At 65.1% G+C, this 24,242-nt stretch overlaps 2 protein-coding genes across 4 annotated transcripts in view; one reads left to right on the top strand and one right to left on the bottom strand.

The window, feature by feature from the left end:
- Positions 1-24,242, bottom strand: part of RPL38 (ribosomal protein L38) — a 289,914-nt gene that overhangs the window by 67,828 nt on the left and 197,844 nt on the right. The window lies entirely within an intron of this gene.
- The window catches only part of SDK2 (sidekick cell adhesion molecule 2), a 45,116-nt gene that overhangs the window by 19,561 nt on the left and 1,313 nt on the right, over positions 1-24,242 (top strand). Inside the window, exons 3-44 of one of the 3 annotated variants that reach the window (XM_068654937.1) lie at positions 5,790-5,896; positions 7,033-7,180; positions 7,985-8,118; positions 9,087-9,198; positions 9,417-9,607; positions 9,738-9,821; positions 9,916-10,110; positions 10,286-10,402; positions 10,554-10,721; positions 10,907-11,009; positions 11,180-11,356; positions 11,445-11,581; positions 11,810-11,957; positions 12,030-12,170; positions 12,266-12,447; positions 12,701-12,816; positions 13,486-13,681; positions 13,845-13,943; positions 14,062-14,253; positions 14,345-14,466; positions 14,548-14,657; positions 14,755-14,905; positions 15,073-15,310; positions 15,402-15,517; positions 15,676-15,865; positions 16,042-16,140; positions 16,351-16,545; positions 16,632-16,833; positions 17,043-17,146; positions 17,220-17,290; positions 17,486-17,621; positions 18,326-18,382; positions 18,583-18,684; positions 18,880-18,995; positions 19,637-19,823; positions 19,948-20,085; positions 20,152-20,313; positions 20,464-20,589; positions 21,290-21,454; positions 21,616-21,756; positions 22,405-22,543; positions 22,744-22,870. In XM_068654937.1, the coding sequence (XP_068511038.1) occupies positions 5,790-5,896; positions 7,033-7,180; positions 7,985-8,118; positions 9,087-9,198; positions 9,417-9,607; positions 9,738-9,821; positions 9,916-10,110; positions 10,286-10,402; positions 10,554-10,721; positions 10,907-11,009; positions 11,180-11,356; positions 11,445-11,581; positions 11,810-11,957; positions 12,030-12,170; positions 12,266-12,447; positions 12,701-12,816; positions 13,486-13,681; positions 13,845-13,943; positions 14,062-14,253; positions 14,345-14,466; positions 14,548-14,657; positions 14,755-14,905; positions 15,073-15,310; positions 15,402-15,517; positions 15,676-15,865; positions 16,042-16,140; positions 16,351-16,545; positions 16,632-16,833; positions 17,043-17,146; positions 17,220-17,290; positions 17,486-17,621; positions 18,326-18,382; positions 18,583-18,684; positions 18,880-18,995; positions 19,637-19,823; positions 19,948-20,085; positions 20,152-20,313; positions 20,464-20,589; positions 21,290-21,454; positions 21,616-21,756; positions 22,405-22,543; positions 22,744-22,870 (5,941 nt within the window). The remainder of the gene's footprint in view (positions 1-5,789; positions 5,897-7,032; positions 7,181-7,984; positions 8,119-9,086; positions 9,199-9,416; positions 9,608-9,737; positions 9,822-9,915; positions 10,111-10,285; positions 10,403-10,553; positions 10,722-10,906; positions 11,010-11,179; positions 11,357-11,444; positions 11,582-11,809; positions 11,958-12,029; positions 12,171-12,265; positions 12,448-12,700; positions 12,817-13,485; positions 13,682-13,844; positions 13,944-14,061; positions 14,254-14,344; positions 14,467-14,547; positions 14,658-14,754; positions 14,906-15,072; positions 15,311-15,401; positions 15,518-15,675; positions 15,866-16,041; positions 16,141-16,350; positions 16,546-16,631; positions 16,834-17,042; positions 17,147-17,219; positions 17,291-17,485; positions 17,622-18,325; positions 18,383-18,582; positions 18,685-18,879; positions 18,996-19,636; positions 19,824-19,947; positions 20,086-20,151; positions 20,314-20,463; positions 20,590-21,289; positions 21,455-21,615; positions 21,757-22,404; positions 22,544-22,743; positions 22,871-24,242) is intronic. The other 2 variants (XM_068654938.1, XM_068654939.1) reach the window with 2 other exon arrangements.

Raw genomic sequence — 24,242 nt, 5'->3', positions numbered from 1 at the left:
GTAGTAATTAAAAGTTAACGAGTTTAGAAACAGAGTAATCCTTGGGGGGGGCAGGGGGGAGGGAGGAGAGGATTGGGGCTGATGGCCGGGAGCGCACAGGGATGCTGGGGCTGGGGGTGCCTTGGTGGGGTGTGGGGGGGGATGTGGGGTGCAGACACCCCCTGCTTGGGGCCAGCCCGTACCCCTTGGTGTGCCCCCACTTTGGGGACCCCCCCGGGACCCTGTTGTGCCCCCCGTGCTGCCCAGGGAGCTGCGGTTCCTGAGCAGGGCATCGTGCCACAGGAGCCTTCGGCCTCAGCATCCTCCTCACTGCTCTGCCCTCCCCTCCGGCTGCTCCCAGCCCCGCGCTTTTCGCCCTTTTTCCTCGCGCCCCCTCGGCCCCCCGAGCAGCTCCAGCCCTCCTGCACGGCCTCGCTCCCCGCGTTCCGAGGCGAGGAGCCGCTCTCCCAATTTTCCAGCAGGTTTCCATGGCAACTGCCCTTTTCCTTCCCGCAGCAAGCCGGCTCGCGGCAGGAGCTCCTCGCTGGCACGCGGCAAAGGGCAGGCGGAGAGTGGGCTCGGAGGGACCCCGGTGCTCATCCACCAAAGGGCAGAGACATCCCCAGGGGGGGCAGGGGGGAGCCGTCCCCACCCGGAGCATCCCTGGGGACCGCGGGGACCGGGCACCATCCCCTGGCCACTTGTTTCCTTCATCACCAGCTGCTGGCGTGGGGGTGGCTCTCCTAGGGGACCCCAGCTCGCCCCATAGTGTGGCACCCCAAAGCCCCCCGATGCCTGGTGTCACCTTGGGTAAGAGCAAGGTGGCGAGGAAGGAGGCGGCGGAGGCTTGCCCGGTGCGCCCCGTGCCCTGGCACCGAGCTCCCCGGGGCCAGCTCTGTTTTTTCCGTGCCTGATCTCGCCGGTGCCGGGCTCTCCCGCGAGCTCTCCGGGCTCTGAGTTCTCCTCGTTGGAGGAAACACCAGATGCAAATCAGGCAGCTCGCTGCCTTTAATGAAAGCCTCCGAAGGAAAAGCGCTTCTCCGGTGGATTGAGGCTATTTATTTCTCATACAAGAAATTTAACATGCAGATGAGTTGGGGCTGGTAATTTATCACATGAGATTGTCCTATTAAAGGCTGCACCGAGTCCTGCTGCCTTCGGAAATTGCCTTACCCATAGATTACCTCTGGACAGCCTCCCAGCCACGGGGACGCAGCTTCCAGCTCTGCAGCCAGCCCCCTCTCCTCTCCCCACGCCCTCCACAGCTGCTGGGGGAGCCCAGCAGCCCCTAACGGAGCCCCCGGCGCTTCCCAAGAGCCCGGACCCCCCTGTGCCAGGAGCTGGGAACCCAGGAAAATAAAACCACAGCTTCAACGTGTGCTGGATTTGCCCCTTTTTTTCTGGGGCTCCTTTTCTCCCCTCACTGGGATGTTTTGTTGGATCGGGGTGTTTTGGGGTGCACGTCCCCTGGGGATGCAGCGTGCCACAAACACCAAGCCTTTATGGCCCTCCGGGGGTCCCAGGTGTTTGAGGCAGGTACTTCACCCCCAAATTTTGTAAAAGATGTGGCAGAACCCCCTGAAAAGCAATCCAGGGGCACGCTGGGTGGCTCACCCCAGGCTCCCCAGTCGCACCCCGAACTGGGACGGTGCCAGCCAGGAGCAGAGCCCAGGGCTGCCTGCGTGAGCTCTCTGCCAGCCCAGGTGTGAAGCGCAGCCTGGGGAGCTAATTACCATTCATTAATGTAATTAACAGGCATTGATGAGCATAAGAAGGGGGCTGCAGCCAGGCTAAGTGGGTGCTGTGCACCGCGGTGCGCTGCCACCACGGAGGCTGCGCCCAGTGGGTAAGGGCAGCGTGGGGTGGGCTGTGCTGGTGGCACTGGTGCCACTGGTGCCACTGGTGGCACAAAGCCTCCCCCCTGTCCCCCGGGGGCTCATTTGGCTCGGGCAGCAGTGGGAGGGAAGCTCCACGGGGAGCTGCTGAGCCCAAAATTGCAGCTGCTGGCACCGTGGATGAGTTCTCAGGGAGCGAAGCGCCGGGGACCCTTTGGGTGCCACGTCCTGGGCTGAGCCTGGTGCCTGGCTGCAGCCCCTCGCTCCCCTCCCTGCTCCACAGGAGGGGCAGCGGCTTGATTTTGGGGCATTAATTATTAAAAAGCTCGTTGTCCTAGCAGGGCCAAGGGAGGCAGTGGCTCATGGGGCCGCCGGTGCCCTGGCGATTCCCCTGACCAAAGGAAAACCCCGCTGGCAAGCGGCGAGGCGACGGCTCCGGCCACGTGTGTCAAAGCAGAGCCCTTTCCAATCAGGAGCTAATTGAGATTCAATAATAGAGCTAATGGGCGCTGATGAAATCCCAGGGGGAGGATTTAAAAACATATTGAGCCGGAGCCCAGCGTGGCGGCGTGGTGTGGGTGAGGCGCTGGGGCACTCGGCTCAGATGCTGGGAGTCATTAAACCCTCGCTAAGTGTGTTTTAATGCTCACTTGACATTTCATTATCACACAGTAACTATTCAAATACGTGTCCCCTCTAGAATTAATTAGTCGTTATACAGGATATTAATCAAAGGGGGCTGTGCCAGTGTGCTTATACCCAAAATCCGATCCAGCTGTTACCGGGCTGCATTGGAGGAACCGCTCAGATTTTCTGCGCTCTCCTGGCTTGAAATTTGATGGATCGGATCCTTTGGCTGGTGCTTTTCCCGGCCCCTCTCCACCCCCTCAATCTAATAATAATTCGGCAACGTCAGCCCCACGCTTCTCAGCAACCCTACAATAACAGAGCCGCCGGCATCAGCCAAGGTTGGGGCATCGCTCTGCCAGGGTGCGGGGGTCCCACGGTGTTGTGAGCGACCCTACAATAACAAGGCAGGGCGTGCTGGGTGCTGGATGTGCCGGGAATTGGAGCAGGAGGAGTTTGGGGACCCTGTGCCCGCGGTGTTGGTGCTGCCGGTGCCTTGCCAGGGTGGCACGGTGAGGGGGTGGTGGCTGGTCTGGGTGCTGTGCCATATGAACAGGGCGATGCGCCCCTGGCTGTGGGGTCCCTGCGCAGGCACCCATGGGAGGGGGGGGTCCTTGGGGCTGCTTTTTCCTTGGGGCACCCAGGAGCCTCCCCTCACTGCCCCCCTGGGCTGTGCCGCAATGTCCCTGCCCTAGGGCGAAAGCAGCTGCTTGGGATCGGGTTGGGGTTGGGGCTGGGGGCTCTTCACCCCTTTTTTCCACGAGCATGGGGGGGAGCTGGGGCCGAGCTGTTAAGGGGAACGTGGCAGGTGCTTCCCTGGCGCAGTAGGCGGATGGAGAGGGCTCGGTTTGCAGCGGGAACCCATCCTTCTGTCAAACCCAGCCGGTGCCAAAGCCGCCTCCTGCTCGCTGGATGCTTCTGCAAAGCCCCCCAGCTCCCTGGCACGGGGCTTCGGGGCCCCCCCGGTGTGAGCACAGCACAGACGTGTCCTGAGCGAGCCTGGAGACGGCGGCTGCTTTCCGTCAGGGCTTTCTTCTGAAGCGCTGGCCACTTCTTGCCTTGGAAGCGCTTTTCCCCGCGGACGATGCCCTGTCAACCTCTGTCTGTAGCAGCAAAACAAACAAGCCCCTGAAACAGAGGAGTCAGCAGCACGGGATGCTCCCGGAGCCAGGCAAGATTTCCTTCCCAGCTTGAACTGGTGCAACACGTGCTTGTGGGATCGTGTCCTGGCAAAAAAAAAAAAAATGTTCGGGTTGGATTTGGGGTGCTGCAGCCCCTGCCTGCCCGAACCTGGGGGCTGCGCCCTTTGCCTCTCCTCCTCCTCGCACCGAGCCCCCAGGCAGCGCTCACCCACCCCGAGAAGCGTGAATTTGGTCCCCATCCCCCTGCATCCCCGGCTGGGGAAGGGAATCGCATCCGAGCAATCTGGGATAAAAGCTTCTGCAGGAGCCAAGTGGCAGCGAGCGGCGTCTCTGCTCGTGTTCGGTTAATAACTGCAGGCCAGACTGCGCCCGGTAATTGATTTCCTTTCTCTGGGCTATTTTCATCCGCTTAGGTGTGTGCGAAAGCTCGTCTCCTTAATAGCTCCTCCAGCTCCGGTGGCGCAGGGACGAGGCCCCGTTAATTGGGCTTTGCAGGGCTGTCTCCGTCGGGGGGGTGCCCACGGGGGTGTCTCGGAGACGAGGTGCTGCAGAGGGAGCAGATCAGACGGCGGCGGGCGCCTCGTGCACGGAGGGGACGTGGCGAAGAGGAGAGGCACAGGGGGGCTGCAGGGGGGCTCTGTGCGCCCCTCTGCTGCGGTGCGGGGGGCTGGCATGGGCTGGTGTCCGTCTGTCTGTCTGTCCATCCATCCACACATGTGCAGGCGTCGTGGCGTGCCCGCGTAATTTATCAAGGAGGACGAGGCAAGGAGAGCGCGCCCATTATTTCTGGTGTCCGCCTCGGCTCCTGACAGCTCCCTGGAATTGAAATATCTTATTTAAAGCCCGGAGGGATCGTTTTAAATACCAGCCGTGGCACTCAAGGACTCGTTCCCAAAGGGCGCCCTCCCTTCTCCCGCGGGCGCTCGCGGTCTCTGGCACACCAGGTGCCCTTTGCTGCCCCGGCGCACGGCCCCCCAGGGGAGCTGGGTGTCCCACCCGGTGCCCCCTTTGCAGGGGAAGTCGGGACCCCTCCAAATCCATCCCTGTGCTGTGGCCACGTCGGTGGCAGTGCTGTGGTGCCCTGCACGGTGCTCCAAATGCCACCATCACCATGCGGGGCAGCGGGACACGGCTCTTCCCCGGTGCGTTTTCCCTCTGGATGCGCACCCAGCTGGTCCCTAACGCCACAGCTGCCTTTGGAGCATCCCCGAGGCAGCTCAGGGCTGGACCTTGGAGCCTACAAAAGTGCCCCTGGGGGTGGGTGCTGGCAGGGGTCCCTCCGAGGTGCCCAGCCTGGCTCTTTGGCAGCCCCGCGCCCCCAGCGCCGTCTCCCTCCCACCCCAGGAGATCCCCGCAGAGGGGACGTGCTCCTCGCATCTTATGAAAGTTTAATTGACTCTCTGCTAGCGAAAGAACAAACAAAGCTCTGCCGAAACAGCCCGCGGCGTGCTTTAATGCCAGATTGGATTTCGGGTGAGGAGGGCTGGGCTTTCTTCTTTCTTCCCCCTGCGCTTTATCTCGGTGCGCTCCCTGTTCGGGGAGGCAGCGGTGCGGAGCCTGCCCGGCCCCATGGGGATCAGCTGAGGGGGGGGCTCCAGCAGGGGGACCTGTGGTGGTCCCAGGGGCTGGGAATGCACTGGGACGTGCTGAGCGGGGACTGGGTGATGCTGGGAGCCGAGCCGTGGTTATTTCCCCTATCTGTGGATCAGCCTGCGCGGTGCTGGCGCTGATAAGAGCGGCGACGAGGGCGCTGGGGCTGATAAGGCTCAGCCCTGGCTCATCAGAGCGGTGCTGGGCTCAGAGCTTGGGTGGATGTGGGGCTGGGGGGAGCGCGAGGAAAGGGGCTCCTTGCTTATATCGGGCTGGGAAATGCTCCAGTGTCTGCAGGGCAGCCCCAGTGCCACGTCCTGAGGCTGTCGGAGCCCCACGTGCCAGGGGCAGCAGCCTGGGCAGACCTCCCAGGCTTGGCTTTCTGGAGAAGGTGGCACCACCAGCAGGTCCCAGGTCGAATCCTGCTTCTGACAGCCCCAAAACCACTTACCCAGTGCCTCCCACCCACGAAACCAGCACCGCGAGCAGGCAGGGGGGTGCCAACCAGGGGGTCTGTGGGCAAGGGTCACCTTGGCAGCTCCGTGTCCAAACAGCAGCTGAGGTTTGGGGAAGGAGCCCGGTGCTGGCGTGGGCTCAGCGCTGCTCCCTCCTGCAGGTACATGATCACCTCGCTGGACCGCACGCACGCCGGCTTCTACCGCTGCATCGTCCGCAACCGCATGGGAGCCCTGCTGCAGCGCCAGACCGAGGTGCAGGTGGCCTGTAAGTGACAGCCCTGGGGACAGCTCGGGGACACACGCAGCTGGTGTGGGAGCCTGGAGCATCCCCCGGGGTGATGCTGGTGGGGACAGGGCTGTCGCTGCCTCCCGGCTGCTCTGCCCCCTGCTCGGTGCCGCGGTGGCGCAGGGGTGCGGGATGTTCCCCAGGTGGAAACCCACGGCACCACCTCACCTCGGGCAGGGCTGCTGTGGCTCCCTGGGGGTGTGAAAGGCAGCACGGCGTGGAAGCAGCCCCGCTCCTCCCTGGCGTGCGTAAAGCAAACGCCGTTTGTAATCGTTAGGGAAAGCAAACAGGAGCGTGCCCGGAGCTGGTGCCGCATCCATCAGCACCGAGCTGGGGGAGCAGCGGGCGGGAGGGCACCGAGCCTGCAAACGGGCACCCCACGGGGGCAAGGCAGGGATGTGTGGGGCCTCCGGGGCTGCACGGTGGTGGCAGGACCCGAGCTGGGGGCATGGGGCACGTTAAGGAGGACAGGAGGGTGCCGGTGCCTGGGCTTTTGGCTCTGTGTCCCAGGACCTTGCTGCTGTTTGCCACCCCCTTCCCTCTGGGGTGCCCCCAGTCCCATCCCCATAAACCCCTTCCCGAGGAGCAATGACAAATCAGGAAGCTAATGAGAAATTAATAAGGCAGCTGTGCTAACAACTAATGATAATGGCAAAGTCGTTAAAAAAAGATTCTTTACATGTTTTTAATTACAGCAATTAAGGGAAGTCAATAAAAATCCCCCCCCCCCCCTTCCCCTTTCTCCACGCACCCTGCTTCGCTCTTTTCGCTGGTATAAATCTGCGGCCGCGGGCACCCCAACCTTGCCATGGAGCCAAGGTCGTGCCCCAGTTCTCCCTGCTCGGGGGGGTCACCGGGGAGCCCTGGGGCTTGATCCCACCTCGCTGTCCCCATCCTCTTCTGGGTGATGGGGATGAGCTGCTGTGGGGTCTGCGGGGATGGCTCCTGGGACGAGGACAGCCCCGGGCACATGGGAGCAGTTTGGGGGCTCAGGAGGGAAGAACAGACCCCGCAGATCCTCCCCAACCCTTTGGGACCCCATCCCCGTGGCCTCCAGCCTGCTCCTGGGCCGGATCCTGCCTCGTCCCCATGCTGCTGTCCCCTCTGCCCCGCAGACATGGGGAGCTTCGAGGACAGCGAGGCGCAGCAGAGCGTGTCCCACGGCGAGGCGGCCGTCATCCGAGCGCCCCGCATCGCCAGCTTCCCCCAGCCCCAGGTCACTTGGTTCCGCGACGGGAGGAAGATTTCCCCCAGCAGCCGCATGTGAGTAGCCCCTGAGGAGCCCCCAAGCCCCGGTACCCCCTCCCCAGTATCTCCCAGTAGCCCCCCAGTATCGGGGGGGGCTGCTCTTTCCGTGCTCAGCAGCCGTCCCGAGCGCCTTGCACTAAAACCCGGGGAGGGACTTGGCGACGGACGGCTCCGTTTGCCATCGGGGAAGTGGATGGAAAGAAAAATAAGTAAAATAAGAAAATAGGAGGGAGGAGGGTGGGCAAAGGGGCTCGGCACCCACTGGGGCAGCAGCGGTGTGAGGGAACTGGCACAGGACACGTGTGCCAGGGATCCCTGCGGGGCCAGGCTGGGTCCCAGCGCTGCCGGAGCGCGGAGCCCGCTGCTGGCAGCCGCAGCCCGTGGGAATTGAATTTGTAACCCACATTATGCAGGAATTGAACCGGGCTCCTTTCTATTTGCAAAGCAGGATTGAGGAGATAAAACTCCCTTATCTCATATTTAATGGTAAAATATATTCCCCGAACCATTTTATGTTTCCAGCAGATTAGATCGTTCCGTAAAAAAAAAAAAAAAAAAGCGAAAAAAAAAAAAAAAAAGCCCTATTAATCTTGCACCACCCGATGCGCTCGGAGGCTGCTTGGCGTGGGAGGTTTTTGGGGTCGTGGGGCTGGGTCCTGGCGTGGTCCCGGGGCCACCAGCTGAGCTCTGCTCCCTCTGAGGGACGGGGACGTGTCCGGGTGCCATCCGTCTGGGGGTCCCATGGGGTGGGGACCGAGGGTCCTGGCATGTCGCCGTCCCCATTGGGCTCATGGCCCCCGTCCCACGCTCTCCCCGCAGAGCCATCACGCTGGAGAACACCCTCGTCATCCTCTCCACGGTGGCCCCGGACGCGGGGCGCTACTACGTGCAGGCGGTGAACGACAAGAACGGGGACAACAAGACGAGCCAGCCCATCACGCTCACCGTGGCCAGTGAGTGCAGGGTGGGGGGCCCGGGTCCCGCTCCCCAGCGCCGCCTGGCTCGCGCCCAGATTTAATTTGCAGTAAATCTCCTCCTTCTGCTGACTTAACAGTTTGGCTGCCTCCAAATTTACACGGGCACCGTGCTGCAGAAGCCGGCGCCGGGTGCTAATTGTGCATCCAGCGGTGCCCTCCCCGCTGTCCTCGTCTCCGTCTCGGTGCTGCCAGGATGCCCACGGGTGCTGGGATGGGTCCGTGCCCCAGGATGGGGTGCTGAGATTAACCCCATGTGGGATCAGCTCTGCTGGGGGTCACCCTGGCCTGGCCACGGACCCCTCTTGGTCCCTATTTCTCTGGCTCAGCCCCTTTCTGGACGTGACCCGAGTGGCCCCAAACGTCTGGACCCCTTGGGACCCAGCCCAGGGTCCCCGCTCAGTGGTGACCCCAACCCAGGGAAATGTCCCAAAGTGGCCTCAGCCTTCCTGGAGCTCTCATCCCGGCTCCCCCCAAGCTCTGTTTGCTCCGTGGCTGCTTTGACACCTCCGTGCCTGTCCCCCCCCCCTCCCCTCCCACCTCATTAATCTGCTGCTCTGCACCTCGGGCATCCCGGTGCGTAATAAACAACTTAGAGCCCGTGTTTATGGATTCAGCTATATCAGCAGCTTTCCAGCCGATCACATTTTTACAGCGTCTACATGAGGGTTTTTTATTGTCGCAATTATTTTGCTTTATAAACTCCCTCCTCCCCGCCAGCCGGCGCTGCGCGGGGACCTGCTGCCTGCGATGGGTGCCGGGGGGGGGGGGGTCCTGGGGGAATTTGGGGGGCTTAAGGGGGAGTTGTGGAGGCACCCAGGGGCCAAGTGATGGGCTGAGACCTGCTGTGGGAGGGCTGAGGGCTCAGATCTCTGCTTCCTGCCCCCTTTGCCCCCTCCACACCGTGTGGGTGCTGACGGCTGTCGCTCTGCCCCGTTCCTCCCCAGATGTGGGTGGCCCAGCCGACCCCATTGCCCCCACCATCATCGTCCCCCCCAGGAACACCAGCGTGGTGGCCGGCACCTCGGAGGTGACCATGGAGTGCGTGGCCAACGCCAGGCGAGTAGCGGAGAGGATGGGGATGGGGATGGGGATGGGGGACCCCCCCCATCAGCTCTGCAAGCACCGGGGCGAAGCGTGCACCCCAGGGCTGGGTGCCCCAGCTCCCCGGTGCCACGCCGGGTCCCTTCCCACTCTGGTTCCCGCATGGTGGAGGGAGGTGGGGGGCTGTAGAGGGGGTCTAGAACTGGCTCTTGACGCCCTCCCGGCCCCCCCAGGCCGCTGATCAAGCTGCACATCATCTGGAAGAAGGACGGGGTGCCCCTCTCCAGCGGCATCAGCGACTACAGCCGCCGCCTCACCATCCTCAACCCCGCGCTGGGCGACAGCGGCTACTACGAGTGCGAGGCTGTGCTGCGCAGCAGCAGCGTGCCCGCCGTGGCCGAGGGCGCCTACCTGTCCGTGCTGGGTGAGCCACACGTGCAACGAGCTTTGGGGGGGTCTCAGAACCTGGGAAGAGGCGGCAGGAGGGGGGTGGATGGGGTGGATGGGGGGGATCCTGGTGTAACGCTGCTCATCTCGGTGCTTTCCCTTCGCAGAGCCCCCGCAGTTCATCAAGGAGCCGGAGAGGCACATCACGGCTGAGATGGAGAAGGTGGTGGCCATCCCGTGCCAAGCCAAAGGTGGGCAGTGTCCCCCCCACCCCGTGCCCCTTCGCGGCCCTGTGCCCGCCCGCTCGCTGCGGCCCCATCCGTGACGCAGCCCCGTGCCTCGCAGGCGTGCCGCCCCCCGAAATGGCCTGGTACAAGGACGCGTCCCTCCTCCGCCCCGAGCAGCTGCCCCGCTTCCAGCTGCTGGCAGATGGCAGCCTGCAGATCAGCGGGCTGCTCCCCGACGACACCGGCATGTTCCAGTGCTTCGCCCGCAACGCGGCCGGCGAGGTGCAGACCACCACGTACCTGGCCGTGACCAGTAGGTGCCAGCCCCCCCCTCAATCCCCCAGAGCCCTGCGTGGGCTCTGGGTAGGGTGGGACCCCCCTCACCGGGCTCGATGGGGACCCTCTCCAAGCAGGGATGGATCCTCCGTGCCCAGGATGGGCACTGGGGAGGGCTTCACGGGTGGCCGTGCATCTTTTTGCCCCCCCAGGCATCGCCCCCAACATCACCAGGGGCCCCCAGGACAGCACGGTGATCGATGGCATGTCCGTCATCCTCAACTGCGAGACCTCGGGGGCTCCGCGCCCAGCCATCACCTGGCAGAAAGGTAAAGGGGCTGGGGGCTACGGGGGTGCGGGCAGCCCTGGGTGGTCTCTGCAAACTCACAGCCCCCGGGTTTGATCCCTGGGCATGCACCCACTGTGCTCGGCTGATGTCTGGGTGCTGCGGGTGATGGGTGCCCCCCCTGTGCCACCCAGGGGAGCGGATCCTGGCCAGCGGCTCGGTGCAGCTCCCGCGCTTCACCCTGCTGGAATCGGGCAGCCTGCTCGTCAGCCCCGCGCACCTCGCCGACGCCGGCACCTACACCTGCCTGGCCACCAACTCGCGTGGCGTGGACGAAGCCTCCGCCGACCTGGTGGTCTGGGGTAAGGCACCCGTGGCACTGCGCTCTGGGATGCCCGGGATGGGCACTGGCATGCTGCTGGGCTGCTTGGAGGGATGCTCAGACTTGCTGCCCCATGGCCATGTGTGGCACTGTCCCCACTGTCACTCCCCTGGTGGTTCTGTCCCCACGCTGATGCCTGGTGGCTCAATTTGTCCCCCCCCGCAGCACGGACGCGCATCACCGACCCCCCGCAGGACCAGAGCGTCATCAAGGGGACCAAGGCGTCCATGAGCTGTGGGGTCACCCACGACCCCAGCGTGGATGTCAGGTGGGTTCCAGGGGCTGGGGACGGAGCTGGAGATGCTCGGCACCGCTCGGTGGTCCTGCAGTGCCACCTGGTGCCCTGCGCACAGGGATCCCAGCGCTGGGTCCCCTGTGCTGCTTGGGGAGGGGGCTGCAGGGTGCCAGGACGCCCCCCTGGGTTCCCACCCCACACAGGTACGTCTGGGAGAAGGATGGAGCCCCCCTGGGCACGGAGAGCGGCCCCCGGCTGCGGCTGGACGAGGCGGGCACCCTGCACATCTCCCAAACCTGGTCGGGGGACATCGGCACCTACACCTGCAAGGTGCTCTCGGCTGGCGGCAACGACTCGCGCAGCGCCCACCTCCGTGTCCGGTGAGACCCCCCCCGTACCCCACAGGAACCCCGTACCCCCCCCTACCTGTGCCCACACCCTAACCGCTGCGCCCCCCGCCCCGTCCAGGCAGCTCCCCCACGCCCCCGAGAGCCCCGTGGCCGCGCTGAGCCCCCTGGAGAAGCGAGCCATCAACCTGACCTGGGCCAAACCCTTCGATGGCAACAGCCCCCTGCTCCGCTACGTCGTGGAGGTCTCTGAGAACAGTAAGGGGCTGCCCCCACCTGCCTCGTCCCTGTGTTGTCCCCGTGCTGGTGGCTCTGCCGTCCCCACACGGTGACATGGGGCGAAGTCCCATCCTTATCGCCCTGAGGTGGGCTGGGGTGAGGAGGGAGGGAAGGGGAAGCTGCAGGGAGCCTGGGGACCCACAGGACCGCGTAGCCACCGGGTGGGGGATGCGGGCACCCTACAGGCTGGGTCCTCTCCCCCCACAGACGCTCCCTGGACCGTGCTGCTGGCCAGCGTCGACCCCGAGCTGACGTCGGTGGTGGTGAGGGGCTTGGTCCCCGCTCGCTCCTACCAGTTCCGCCTGTGCGCCGTGAACGACGTGGGCAGGAGCCAGTTCAGCAAGGACACGGAGAGGTGAGCTGCGGCGGGGGAGCCGAGTTACCCCGTGGGGACGCCGGGTGCTCACCCGTGCCTCGTGCCTCGTAGGGTTTCCCTGCCCGAGGAGCCGCCCTCTGCGCCCCCCCAGAACGTCATCGCCAGCGGGCGCACCAACCAGTCCATCATGATCCAGTGGCAGCCGCCCCCTGAGAGCCACCAGAACGGTGTCCTCAAGGGCTACATCATCCGGTAGGTGCCAACAGAAGGGTTCAGGCACCCTGTCCCCAGCGTCCCCGGGGTGCTCGTGGGGGTGCTGGCGGCTCTGATGGCCCCCTCGTGCCCAGGTACTGCCTGGCCGGGCTGCCCGTGGGCTACCAGTTCAAGAACATCACCAACGCCGACGTCAACAACCTGCTCCTGGAGGACCTCATCATCTGGACCAACTACGAGATCGAGGTGGCGGCGTACAACAGCGCCGGCCTGGGGGTGTACAGCATGAAGGTGACCGAGTGGACGCTGCAGGGAGGTAGGCAGGGACTTGGGGGTGGTCCCAGCGGGGCCAGGGCTCTTCTGGCTTTGTGCCGTGGGGGTGTGGGGCTCCCAGGGGACAGGACACGATGGAGGGGATGAGCACGGGGACCAGGCATGGGTTGCAGGTTGCAGAGCCATGGCACGGCTGGGGAATGTCCTGGGACACCACCCTGGATGCCCGGGGTCCCTCTGCCAAGGGAGGGGACCCGGCAGAGCCACCACCAGCCTCCTCCCCTTTGTCCCCGCAGTCCCCACCGTGCCCCCAGGGAACGTGCAGACCGAGGCCACCAACTCCACCACCATCCGCTTCACCTGGAACCCCCCCAGCCCCCAGTTCATCAACGGCATCAACCAGGGCTACAAGGTGAGGGGGGATTCCTCCCAAAATCCGGGCAGCCTGCGGTGGGGAACTCCGGGACCACCCCTCGCGAAGCGGCTCAACGTCCTCGCCGGCAACCCCGGCCGCTTGAATCGATTCCAGCCCGACTATTCAAACAATATTTACCCAGATTTAACACTTGCATGGGCTCGGAGTCTCCGTAATTAATTCCAATTTGCAATTAATTCAAATTTACATTAATTAAATTGAATTAAAACATTAAACTTGTTTCTTAATCCACTCAAAAGAAGTTGAGGAATTTAATTGCCGCTGAATGAGATAACCGGAGCAAGTAGGATATTTAACGTTCTTATTAAACGCCACTTAGTATTTTTGATTAGTATTTTTAGGGCCTAATTAGTGTTTAATTAAGTTGCTATAGGCTATCTTGCACAATAGCAATTAAATGCCCAAACATCCGTCCTAAACGGAGGCGAGCGGGCGATTACGCGCCGTTATCGCGGGGAGTTAATCACCGAGCGCACGCTCGGAGTTGGCTCGTGCGGGTAAACGCGCGCCTGGTAGGCAGCACCGAGCGCTCCCCGCGCCCTGAATTGGTATTTAATGCACTTCGAATAAACGTGGGGCTGCTTGGGGTGGTGCCGTGGGGATGGTGGGGACGGGGACGCCCTCCCCAGCGCCTTCTTCCCGCAGCTCATCGCCTGGGAGCCGGAGCACGAGGAGGAGGCGACGGTGGTGACGGTGCGGCCCAACTTCCAGGACAGCGTCCACGTGGGCTACGTGGCGGGGCTGAAAAAGTTCACCGAGTACCTGACGTCGGTGCTGTGCTTCACCACGCCGGGGGACGGCCCGCGCAGCCCGCCCCAGCTGGTGCGCACCCACGAGGACGGTACGGGGAGGAGGCTCCGTGCGCCCCGTGGTGGGGCTGGTGACAGGGTGGGGGGACGTGGCACGGGGTGCCCCCGAGCCCCCCTCCGTGCTCGCCCCGCTCGGGGATCCCGTGGGCTCCCTCTGTGCGTGGCTTCGTGCTGACTCTGGGTGTCTTTGGGCAGTGCCCGGCCCCGTGGGACACCTGAGCTTCAGCGAGATCCTGGACACGTCCCTAAAGGTCAGCTGGCAGGAGCCCCTGGAGAAGAACGGCATCCTGACGGGTGAGGGTGCTGAGGGCAGAGCACGGCCCCCCGACGACCCCATAGCACCTCTCCGTGCACCCTGATCGATCCCAGGGGGTGCGCAACGAGGGGGCTGACATCTCGGGGTGCCCCCCAGGCTACCGCATCTCGTGGGAGGAGTACAACCGCACCAACACGCGGGTGACCCACTACCTGCCCAACGTCACGCTGGAGTACCGCGTCACCGGCCTCACCGCCCTCACCACCTACACCATCGAGGTGGCCGCCATGACCTCCAAGGGCCAGGGCCAGCTTTCCTCCTCCACCATCTCCTCGGGGGTGCCCCCAGGTGAGCGCAGCGCTGCGGGAAGGCTGCGGGATGTTACTGGGGTTTGGGGGCGAGCAGCCGGTGCCGACCGCCCTGCCCCGTCCCCCCGCAGAGCTCCCCGGTGCCCCCACCAACTTGGGCATCTCCAACATCGGTCCCCGCTCCGTCACCCTCCAGTTTCGCCCGGGTTATGATGGCAAAACCTCCATCTCCCGCTGGCAGGTGGAGGCACAGGTACCGGGGGTGGCTTTTTGGGGTTGGCACGGGGGGTGCCAGGGGGGGGGGGGGTGGCTCACCCCCACTGCCGCCCTGCAGGTGGGGCAGAGTGGCGAGGCCGAAGAGTGGAGGCTCGTGCACCAGCTGGCCAACGAGCCCGACGCCCGCTCCATGGAGGTGCCCAACCTCAGCCCCTACACCTACTACAGGCGAGTGGCCGGGGCTGCGCTGTGCCATCCTCCCTGGGGGGGGTGGGCTGGAGCCCTCTCACCCCCCCGCCGTGACCCCCCTCTTCTCCCCTCTCAGTTTCCGCATGCGGCAAGTGAACATCGTGGGCACCAGCCCCCCCAGTTTGCCCTCCCGAAGGATCCAGACCCTGCAGGCCCCCCCGGACGTGGCACCCGCCAACGTCACCCTGCGGACAGCCAGCGAGACCAGCCTGTGGCTGCGCTGGATGGTGAGGGGGGCACCCTGGGGTGCTGCGCCCTTGGGGTGCGGTGCGCATGGGGGCTGGCTGGAGGCTGGGGGGCTGAGCTGGATGGGCCTGGGGGGTTGAGGGGGGTGGAACTGGGGTGGCTGTGGGACAGGGGGAGTGATGGTGCCTCTTTGTGCCCCCTGGGCCAGCCCCTCCTGGAGCAGGAGTACAACGGGAACCCCGACTCGGTGGGCTACCGCATCCGCTACGCGCGCTCGGACGGGCGGGGGCGGGCGGCACTGCACGTCGTCCACGACCGCGTGGAGCGGGAGTACACCATCGAGGACCTGGAGGAGTGGACCGAGTACCGGGTGCAGGTCCAAGCCTTCAACGCCATCGGCTCGGGGCCCTGGAGCCACCTGGTGCTGGGGCGCACGCGGGAGTCAGGTACCGCCGAGCCCCCGCGGCACCGGGTGCCCACCGTGGCCGGCCCTGATGCTGACCCCAGCTCCTGTCCCCAACTCCTGTCCCCTTCCAGTGCCTTCCTCCGGCCCCAGCAACGTGTCGGCGCTGGCCACCACCTCCAGCAGCATGCTGGTGCGATGGAGCGACATCCCCGAGGCCGACTGCAACGGCCTCATCCTGGGCTACAAGGTGAGTGGCTCCGGTAGCCCCGGTTCTGCCTGCCCCAGGAGCCACGGCTTGCCCGGGTTGTGCCACCTCCGAGAGCCTGTGCCAGTCCCTGCCACGCTGCTCCAGCCTGGGAGCACTGGGGGGTGCGTTCTGGCTGCGTCACGTAGGGTTTTTTGCAGGTGATGTACAAGGAGAAGGACTCGGAGGCGCGCGCTCAGTTCTGGCTGGCGGAGGGCAACGCGTCCCGCAGCGCCCAGCTGACGGGGCTGGGCAAGTTCATGCTGTACGAGATCCGCGTGCTGGCCTTCACCAGGATCGGCGACGGCGTTCCCAGCCGGCCCCCCGTCCTCGAGAGGACGCTGGATGACGGTGGGTGCCAGCGCGTGGGCGAGCAGAAAGACACCGATGAGCTAAGGGGGTCCCTGGGGTGCCAAAAGCCATCCCATCCCCTGGGGCAATCCCTTTTCCCAGGGATGCCATTCCCAGCGGTGGGGGCCCCGTTTGCGCTGTGCCCCTCATGGTGATCCCCATCTCTCCCCCTCCAGTGCCCGGCCCCCCCGTGGGGATCCTGTTCCCCGAAGTGAGGACGACCTCGGTGCAGCTCATCTGGCAGCCGCCCGCAGCACCCAACGGCATCATCCTGGGTACGTGGGGAGCCGTCCCGTCTGCGCTGCTCTGCAGGGGGTGCAGACGTCCCGTGGGAGCAGGGATCAACGTCACAGGGCAGGGACCAACTCCTGGCCACCCCGAGAGCACCTCAAAGCCACCCATTGCCCCCAGGGTTGGGACAAACCCCCCTTACTGTCCCTAGGGAGGGAGGAGGGATGCTCAGAGTGCTGTTCCCTTCCCCGCAGCCTACCAGCTCACCCACCGCCTCAACACCACGGCGGCCAACGCGGCGGCCGTCGAGGTGCTGAGCCCCAGCACCCGGCACTACACGGCCACGGGTTTGCAGCCCGAATCCACCTACCTGTTCCGCATCGCCGCGCAGACCCGCAAGGGCTGGGGCGAGGCGGCCGAAGCCCTGGTGGTGACCACGGAGAAGAGAGGTACGAGGGGTGCAGCTCTCCGTGGTGGTGGTGGGGGGTGCCCAGGGGGGGTGCCCGCAGCGATCCCAGCCCCGTGCCTCTCGCAGATCGCCCGCAGCCCCCCAGCAAGCCCCTGGCACGGCAGGAGGACGTGCGTGCCCGCAGCGTGCTGCTGTCCTGGGAGCCGGGCAGCGACGGGCTCTCCCCTGTCCGCTTCTACACGGTGCAGACCCGCGAGCTGCCCGACGGCGAGTGGGCGCCGCACCCCGCTGCTGTCAGCCACAACGCCACCGCCTTCGTCGTGGATAGGTGAGGAACAAGCTGGCCCCAAATGAGGCCGTGCCCCGATGGGGATCCCGAGAGATGGGCGCTGCTTTGGGTACCCGCCCCGTGCCTCCGTTTTCCCCATCCGATGGGAAGAAGTTGCCCCTGGGTTGTGGTGTCCCCTGCTGCGTCCCCGCTTCTGCAGGAGGGATCCGTGGGGCTGCCCCCCCTGCCTCACTGTCCCCATCCTGCAGGCTGAAGCCCTTCACCTCCTACAAGTTCCGCGTGAAGGCGACGAACGACATCGGGGACAGCGAGTACAGCGAGGAGTCGGAGTCGCTCACCACCCTGCAGGCGGGTCCGTGCCCAGAGGGGCCGGGGACGGTGCCCTGGGCATCTCCGGAGCCTCACCACCCGCTTCTACCCCGCAGCCCCCGAGGAGGCCCCCACCATCCTCTCCGTCACCCCGCACACCACCACCTCGGTGCTCATCCGCTGGCAGGTACTGTCCCCTCTGCCCCCCTTGGGGACCTGCCGGGAGGTGGCACCGAGGGGTGGCCGTGCCAGCCAGGTCCCTGGGGGCTCTCCAAGGCTGGGGATCGGGGCTGTGCTGGCCCCAAACCACCCTGAGGGAGCTGGGGACGGCAATTTCGGGGTGCCCCAGCTCAGAGAACTCCCTCCCCACCCTCTTTTGCAGCCCCCAGCCGAGGACAAGATCAACGGGATCCTGCTGGGTTTCCGCCTCCGCTACCGCGAGCTGCTCTACGACAGCCTGCGCGGCTTCACCCTGCGCGGCATCGGCAACCCCGGCGCCACGTGGGCAGAGCTCACCCGTGAGTCCTCGTGGTCCCACGGGATGTGGGGACACCGGGCTGGGGGGTGGCACGGCGGGGGGAGTGCGGGGCAGGGCAGCGTCCTGCGTCCTGCGCTCACACCAGCGTCCTGCGCTCCTCTGCCGGGTGCCAGCCTGGAGCTGTCGAGGTTGAGTTGTGCCCCGTGGAGTTGTCACCGTCCCCTTTGTGTCACTGTCCCCTTTTGTGTCACCGAGTCTGTCGGTCCCTAACGCACTCGTCTGTGCTGGTCCCGCTGTGCTCAGCTCGCTCTGTGCCTGCAGCACGGGCGTCCCCGTGTGCGCACCTAACACGGGGGGGCTCTGATGTCCCTGCTGTGTCTGTGTGTGCTGCTGTCCCCAAACCCTGAAGGGGATGGGGGTGACATCCACTCTGGGGACAGCAGGGATGCCAGGGACCCAAGACCAGATCTCACCCCGCTGCTGCGCTCAGCAGCAGTCGCTTGGTCCCATGTGGAGACCCCACAGCCCAGACCCCGCTTGTGCCACTCACAGCAGGGGGACAGGGGACAAAAAGGCTCCTCAGTGCCGTGACAGCCCTGTTGGCACCCAGGGGACCTTGTGGGGTCCCCCTGACCCTCCCCAGGATGGGTGGCTGTGCTGGGGGGGGTGCTGTGAGGAGGGAGCCCCCCCTTGCTGTGCCAGACTAACGCTACCTGCTCTCCCCGCGCCGTGCCGTGCCGCCAGCCGTCTACGCCGTGCACAACCTCAGCGAGGTGTCCCTCACCCAGTACGAGCTGGACAGTAAGTCACCGCTCCTCCTGCCTGTCCCCCCCCCTGCTGCCACCCCCCTGTGTCACCCCCAGCCGTCACCATGGGCTGAATCCAGCCCTGCGCCCAGGGGACGCCTCCGTTGGCTCCTGCTGCTCCCCGGGGACACCCTCAACAAGGCCCCCCCGGGGGTGGTGGGACCCTGCTCATCCCTTCCCTTCTCCCTCCCCCAGACCTGAGCAAGCACCGGCGCTACGAGATCCGCATGAGCGTGTACAATGCCGTGGGCGAGGGCCCCCCCAGCCCCCCCCAGGAGGTTTTTGTGGGTGAAGCGGGTGAGTCTGACATCCTGGGGTGCTCAAACACCCTGGTACCCCGTCCTCCCCCGTGTCACCACGCGGCAGCCCCGTGGCCCCCATCCCCTCTGCACGCCCCCGAGGTGCCCGTGCATCCCCCACGCCTTGGAGGGGGGGTCTCTCCCCCTCCCTGGCCGCAGCCAGGCGGTGATGCTGTCCCCTCCCTCGGCGCAGTGCCCACCGGCGCGCCGCAGAACGTGGCGGTGAAGGCGGCCACGGCCACCCAGCTGGATGTCACCTGGGAGCCACCACCCCCGGAGAGCCAAAATGGGGACATCCAGGGCTACAAGGTACCGAGCCCTGGCCACCGGGCAGCTGGCACTGAGCTGGGGGGCACTGGAAAGGTGCTGGGTGCCATGGGGATGCGCTGGGCTCCCTGGGGAGATGCTGTGTGGGTGCTGTTGGGGGGAGCCCTGGGAGGCACTGGGTGTACTGGGAAATGCCCCGGGAGATGTCAGGAGAGCCACCAAAAAGGAACGCGGGGCGCAGCGGGGCACCAGAGGGCGCCGTCGGCCCTCGGATGCGCTCGGTGCGGGGCTGTGGCTGCGCGCTGCAGCCCTGGGCGCACCCAGCGCGGATCTCGGGGGTCCGTCCTGTGCCAGAAGCGCAGCATCATGAAATATCCGAGCTGGGAGGGACCCCCAGGGATCATCGCCTCCAATCCGGGTCCCCAAAGGCGCACCCAAAAAAATCAGCGCGTGTGTGAGCTGCGGGCAGGGCGCACAGCCGGGGTCCAGCCCAGCCTGGAGCTGGCCTCGAGGGGAGGCTGCTGCTTTCCCTCCTGCGCACCCAGAGCCCCCAGGGGTTTAGGACAGGGGTTTAGGAGCCTGGGCAGGACTTCAGGGGGTGTCTGAGCACCATGAAGGGCCAGGAGGGGTGGAAGGGGGGACGAATTGGGCACAAAGGGGGACGCCTCGCCATTCTCCTGCAGATCCACTTTTGGGAGGCCCAGCGGCACAACGAGAGCGCGCGGGTGAAGACGCTCTTCCTGCCCGAAACCGGGGTGAAGCTGAAGAACCTGACGGGGTACACCTCCTACTGGGTCAGCATTGCTGCCTTCAACGCCGCTGGAGACGGGCCCCGCAGCCCCCCCGTCAAGGGACAGACACAGCAGGCAGGTGGGGACGCGGCACGGCCACCCCCGGTGGGGAGAGAGAAGGGGCCGGCACGGTGCCGGGGGGGCATCCCCATGAGCGCTGAGCTCTCCCCGTGTCCCCCCCACCTTGCCCCGTTCCCTTGCAGCCCCCAGCGCCCCCGGCTCCATCCGTTTCAGCGAGCTGACCACCACCTCGGTGAACGTGTCCTGGGAGCCGCCGCCGCTGCCCAACGGCGTCCTGGAGGGCTACAGGCTGGTCTACGAGCCCTGCATGCCCGTGGACGGTGAGGGCACGGCGGGGGCTGCTGGGGGCGCGCGGGGGGGGCCCGGCTCAGCCTCGGTCCCTGCAGGTGTCAGTAAGATCGTGACGGTGGACGTGAAGGGGAACAGCCCGCTGTGGATGAAGGTGAAGGACCTGGCGGAGGGCGTCACCTACCGATTCCGGATCCGGGCTAAAACTTTCGCCTACGGGCCCGACATCGAGGCGAACATCACCACGGGGCCTGGGGAAGGTAAGGGGGGAGGAGGCGTGAGGGATTTGGGGTGCGGGAGGAGATGTGGTTGGGGACAGCCCCCCTCCCGGTGCTGCTCCTGCCCACCGGGACCGCGCGGGTCCCGTGGGGATGTGTCCCCGTGCCACCAGCTCTGCTCTGCGTCCCCAGGTGCCCCCGGCCCCCCCGGTGAGCCCTTCATCTCCCGCTACGGCTCGGCCATCACCATCCACTGGTCGAGCGGGGACCCAGGACAGGGACCCATCACCAGATACGTCATCGAGGCTCGGCCTTCAGGTACCGCAGCTCCGTGCGCACACCGGGGGCGTGATGGTTTTTTTGGGGAAACTGAGGCAGGGAATATCAGATGAGGGGGGGGATGCGTGAGGGATTAGGACCCGGCGCTGGCCACGTGCCTGCCCCAAGGGTGCTGATAAAAACCCAAGGGTGCTGATAAAAACCCAAGGGTGCTGATAAAAGGACTGATGGAAAGGGCCCAGCGAGCTGCTGATCTCATGGTTACGGAGGCGCTGACGTCCCCTGGGCCAAGCAAGGGGGCTCCAAGGTGTCCCACAGATGGGGAGGGGACAGGAGCCCCCGTCCCCAGGCAGGAACCGGTGGGCACAGCCGTGCTTTCTCCTGCAAGCTGCTTTAATGCCTTCTCCTGCTGCACCGACAGCCCAACTGATGGCTAACGGGGCATCGGTGCCGCTGCCTGCGCTCCCCGGGGAGCTGCCTGGCCCTGGGTCATGAGCAGGGAGGTGATAAATCAGCCCCACGCCTCGCTCTGGCTTTTTAATGATGCTGCAGCGAGAGCTCGGCGCCTGGTGGAGCCGGGCAGATGGCAGAGGGCACGATCCCAGCAGGGAGAAAAATGGGAGAGGGGCTGGGAAGGGCCACGTCCCCCGCTTGGGTTGAAGGGGAGAGCAGCCCCTCGCGCCGGGGAGCCCCCCGCAGGGCTGCTGCCACCCCCCCCCCAGCCCCTTCCCTCCTGCAGACGAGGGGCTCTGGGACATCCTCATCAAGGACATTCCCAAGGAAGTGACCTCCTACACCTTCAGCATGGACATCCTCAAGCAGGGGGTCAGCTACGACTTCCGTGTCATCGCCGTGAACGACTACGGCTACGGGACCCCCAGCACGCCGTCCCCTTCGGTCTCAGGTAGCTGGGGGGGTGTCCTGGGGGGGTGCCATCTCCTCCTGCCATCCCCACCTAAGCAGCTCCCTTGCATGGACCCAGCTCCCACAAAATCCCTGGGGGTCTCCCCATCCGTACCGCTTTGCCCCCCCCTCTCCTCTGATCCTTCCTGCTGTGTGCCCCAGCCCAGAAAACCAACCCCTTCTACGAGGAGTGGTGGTTCCTGGTGGTCATCGCCCTGGTGGGGCTCATCTTCATCCTCCTGCTCGTCTTCGTGCTCATCATCCGCGGGCAGAGCAAGAAGTACGCCAAGAAGTCGGACTCGGGTGAGCGCCTGGGTGGGCACCCACGGGGGGACCTCGGGGGGGGGCTGCCTGGGATGCAGGAGGAGCAAAATGTCCGTGGGATGGGGATCCTTGGATCTGTGGGGTGCCAGCTGGAGAGGTGTGGGGGGAGCCTCTCCAGGGTACCCCTGCCTGTTTTTGGGGTCCAAATGGGTCAGTGAGACCCCAAGCAGCGCCCAACCCTCCTGCCTTGGGGCTCCCGAGACCTGGTGGATCCAGGAGGATGCAGCAGGCTTCGCGGAGAGGGCTGGAAGCTCGAGGGATTAAATAAAGGGCTTGTCCCGCTGTCAGCTGCGGAGGCAGGGCGGCGCAGGGGCTCGGCGGAGGTCAGTGGGATTAGCCAAACACGGCTCTGTTTTCTTAGCTGTGTCAAGGGCTCAAATTGTGGGGAAAATCCAGGGCTCCTCGTTAAGCAAACAGAGCGGGGAGCTGGCGGTGGTGCTGGTGGCATGGGGCCGCGGCGGGACCCCACAGCTCGTGGGGGTCCCCAGGCTGTGCCACCCCCAGCTCCAGGGCTGGCACTGCCCCTCCTGCTGCCCCCCGAGGAGTCGGGGCAGGGGCTGGGGTCACAGCACCCTCGTTGGGGGGGGGCTTGGGGAGGTGCTGGGTGGCTGAGCCCCTGTTCCGCAGGGAACGGCTCCAAGGCGAACGCCCTGAGCCACGGCGAGATGGTGAGCCTGGATGAGGGCAGCTTCCCCGCCCTGGAGCTCAACAACCGGCGCCTCTCCGTCAAAAACTCCTTCTGCAGGAAAAACGGCATCTACACCCGGTAGGGACCCCCTCCCCGCAGCCCCCTCCCCAGGCACGAGGCCGTTTTCCAACCCTTGCGCCCATCCCCGTGGTGCGCAGCGTCCCGGAGGGGGTCTCGGAGTGGCCGGGGGCACCCCGCAGTGGTGGCCCTGGGGGGTCCCGGGGTCTGGCAGGACCCCGAGGTGGTCCTGTCCTGAGCACCCCCCTCCTGTCCCCAAGGTCCCCACCACGGCCCAGCCCTGGCAGCCTGCACTACTCGGACGAGGACGTCACCAAATACAACGACCTGATCCCCGCCGAGAGCAGCAGCCTGACCGAGAAGCCCTCCGAGGTCTCCGATTCTCAGGTACCCCCCCGGGGGCTGCGCACGGGGACGGGGAAACGGGGAGCAGAGGGGCTGGGGGACAAGAGGGACGTTTCTAGGAGCCCCCCCCGTGCCTCACCACGCTCTGTGCCCGGCACCACGCGGGTCCCGCTGTGCGTTTGGGGTCGGCACTGCCGGTCCCGTGCCCCCCCTCCCGCATTGAAGCATCCCCGAGGCCTCGTGGCACGGCTCCAGCAGGAAGCTGGCACAGCCCCCGGCCCGTGGGCACCGCAGGGGACGGCACGGGGACGGTCCCCCCAGCAAGAGGACAGAGGCTTGGGGACTGTCCCGCTGCCCGGTCGCTGGTGGCAACGGCGGTGGCTCTGCCAACCCCACAAAATGCCACTTTTGTGTCCTCCCCCCGGGGCAGGAGCCAGCCCTGGGGGAGGCCACGGAGCATCGCCCCCAGGGCCGGATGCTGGGAAGGAGCTGAAAAGAGGAGGCTGAAACCAGGGGCAAGGTCCTGGGGGTCCCCACGGCACAGCCCCATCCCCGAGCATGGGGGAGATTGGCCCCGAGCCCCCCCCTTTTTCTCCTCCCGCGCCAGCTTTAGCTTTTTTTTCGCCGTGGCGCAGCAGATCCCCGCTCCCCTCCTGCCTGAGTGGGGATCGAGTGTCTTTTGAGGAGCTTTAGGAGCGGCGAGAGCTGAAAGCTGGCGCGGCGCTGCCTCCCCGCAGCCCCTCAATGGGCCCTTTGTGCGCGCCCAGGAGAAGCTGAATCCAATTACCGAGAGCTGGAGGCAGGGGGGGGGCCGCCCGCCAGCACCCTCCTCCCCACCACCCTCACCCCCCTAACCCTAAAAACCCTAAAAAAAAAAAGCCCTAACCCTACAAACCCTTACACCCCCGCCACCCCCGGTCTGCGCCACCCTGGGGGCCCCAGGGCCACGCAACCCTTTTGTGGGGAGGATTTGTTTTGCTTTATTTTTGGGGGAGGTTTTGTTGTGCTTTACTTTTTGGGGAGGTTTTGTTTTGCTTTACTTTTTGGGGAGGTTTTGTTTTGCTTTACTTTTTGGGGAGGTTTTATTCTGCTTTACTTTTTGGGGAGGTTTTATTCTGCTTTACTTTTTGGGGAGGTTTTGTTTTGCTTTACTTTTTGGGGAGGATTTGTTTTGCTTTACTTTTTGGGGAGGTTTTATTCTGCTTTACTTTTTGGAGAGGTTTTGTTTTGCTTTACTTTTTGGGGAGGTTTTATTCTGCTTTACTTTTGGGGCAGGTTTTGTTTTCCTTTATTTTCATGGAAGGTTTTTACTTCGCTTTAACAAAAAGGCAGCAACACCCCGGCACCTATCACATCCCCCAAACCCCCCTTTTTGGGGCTGCTGGTGCTGGGAGCCCTCTCCCCGCTTCTGGGG

The sequence above is a fragment of the Anas acuta genome, chromosome 18 (genome assembly GCF_963932015.1).
Source record: "Anas acuta chromosome 18, bAnaAcu1.1, whole genome shotgun sequence".
In the NCBI taxonomy this organism is placed as follows: domain Eukaryota; kingdom Metazoa; phylum Chordata; class Aves; order Anseriformes; family Anatidae; genus Anas; species Anas acuta.
This window is presented reverse-complemented; position numbering and strand designations above follow the sequence as displayed.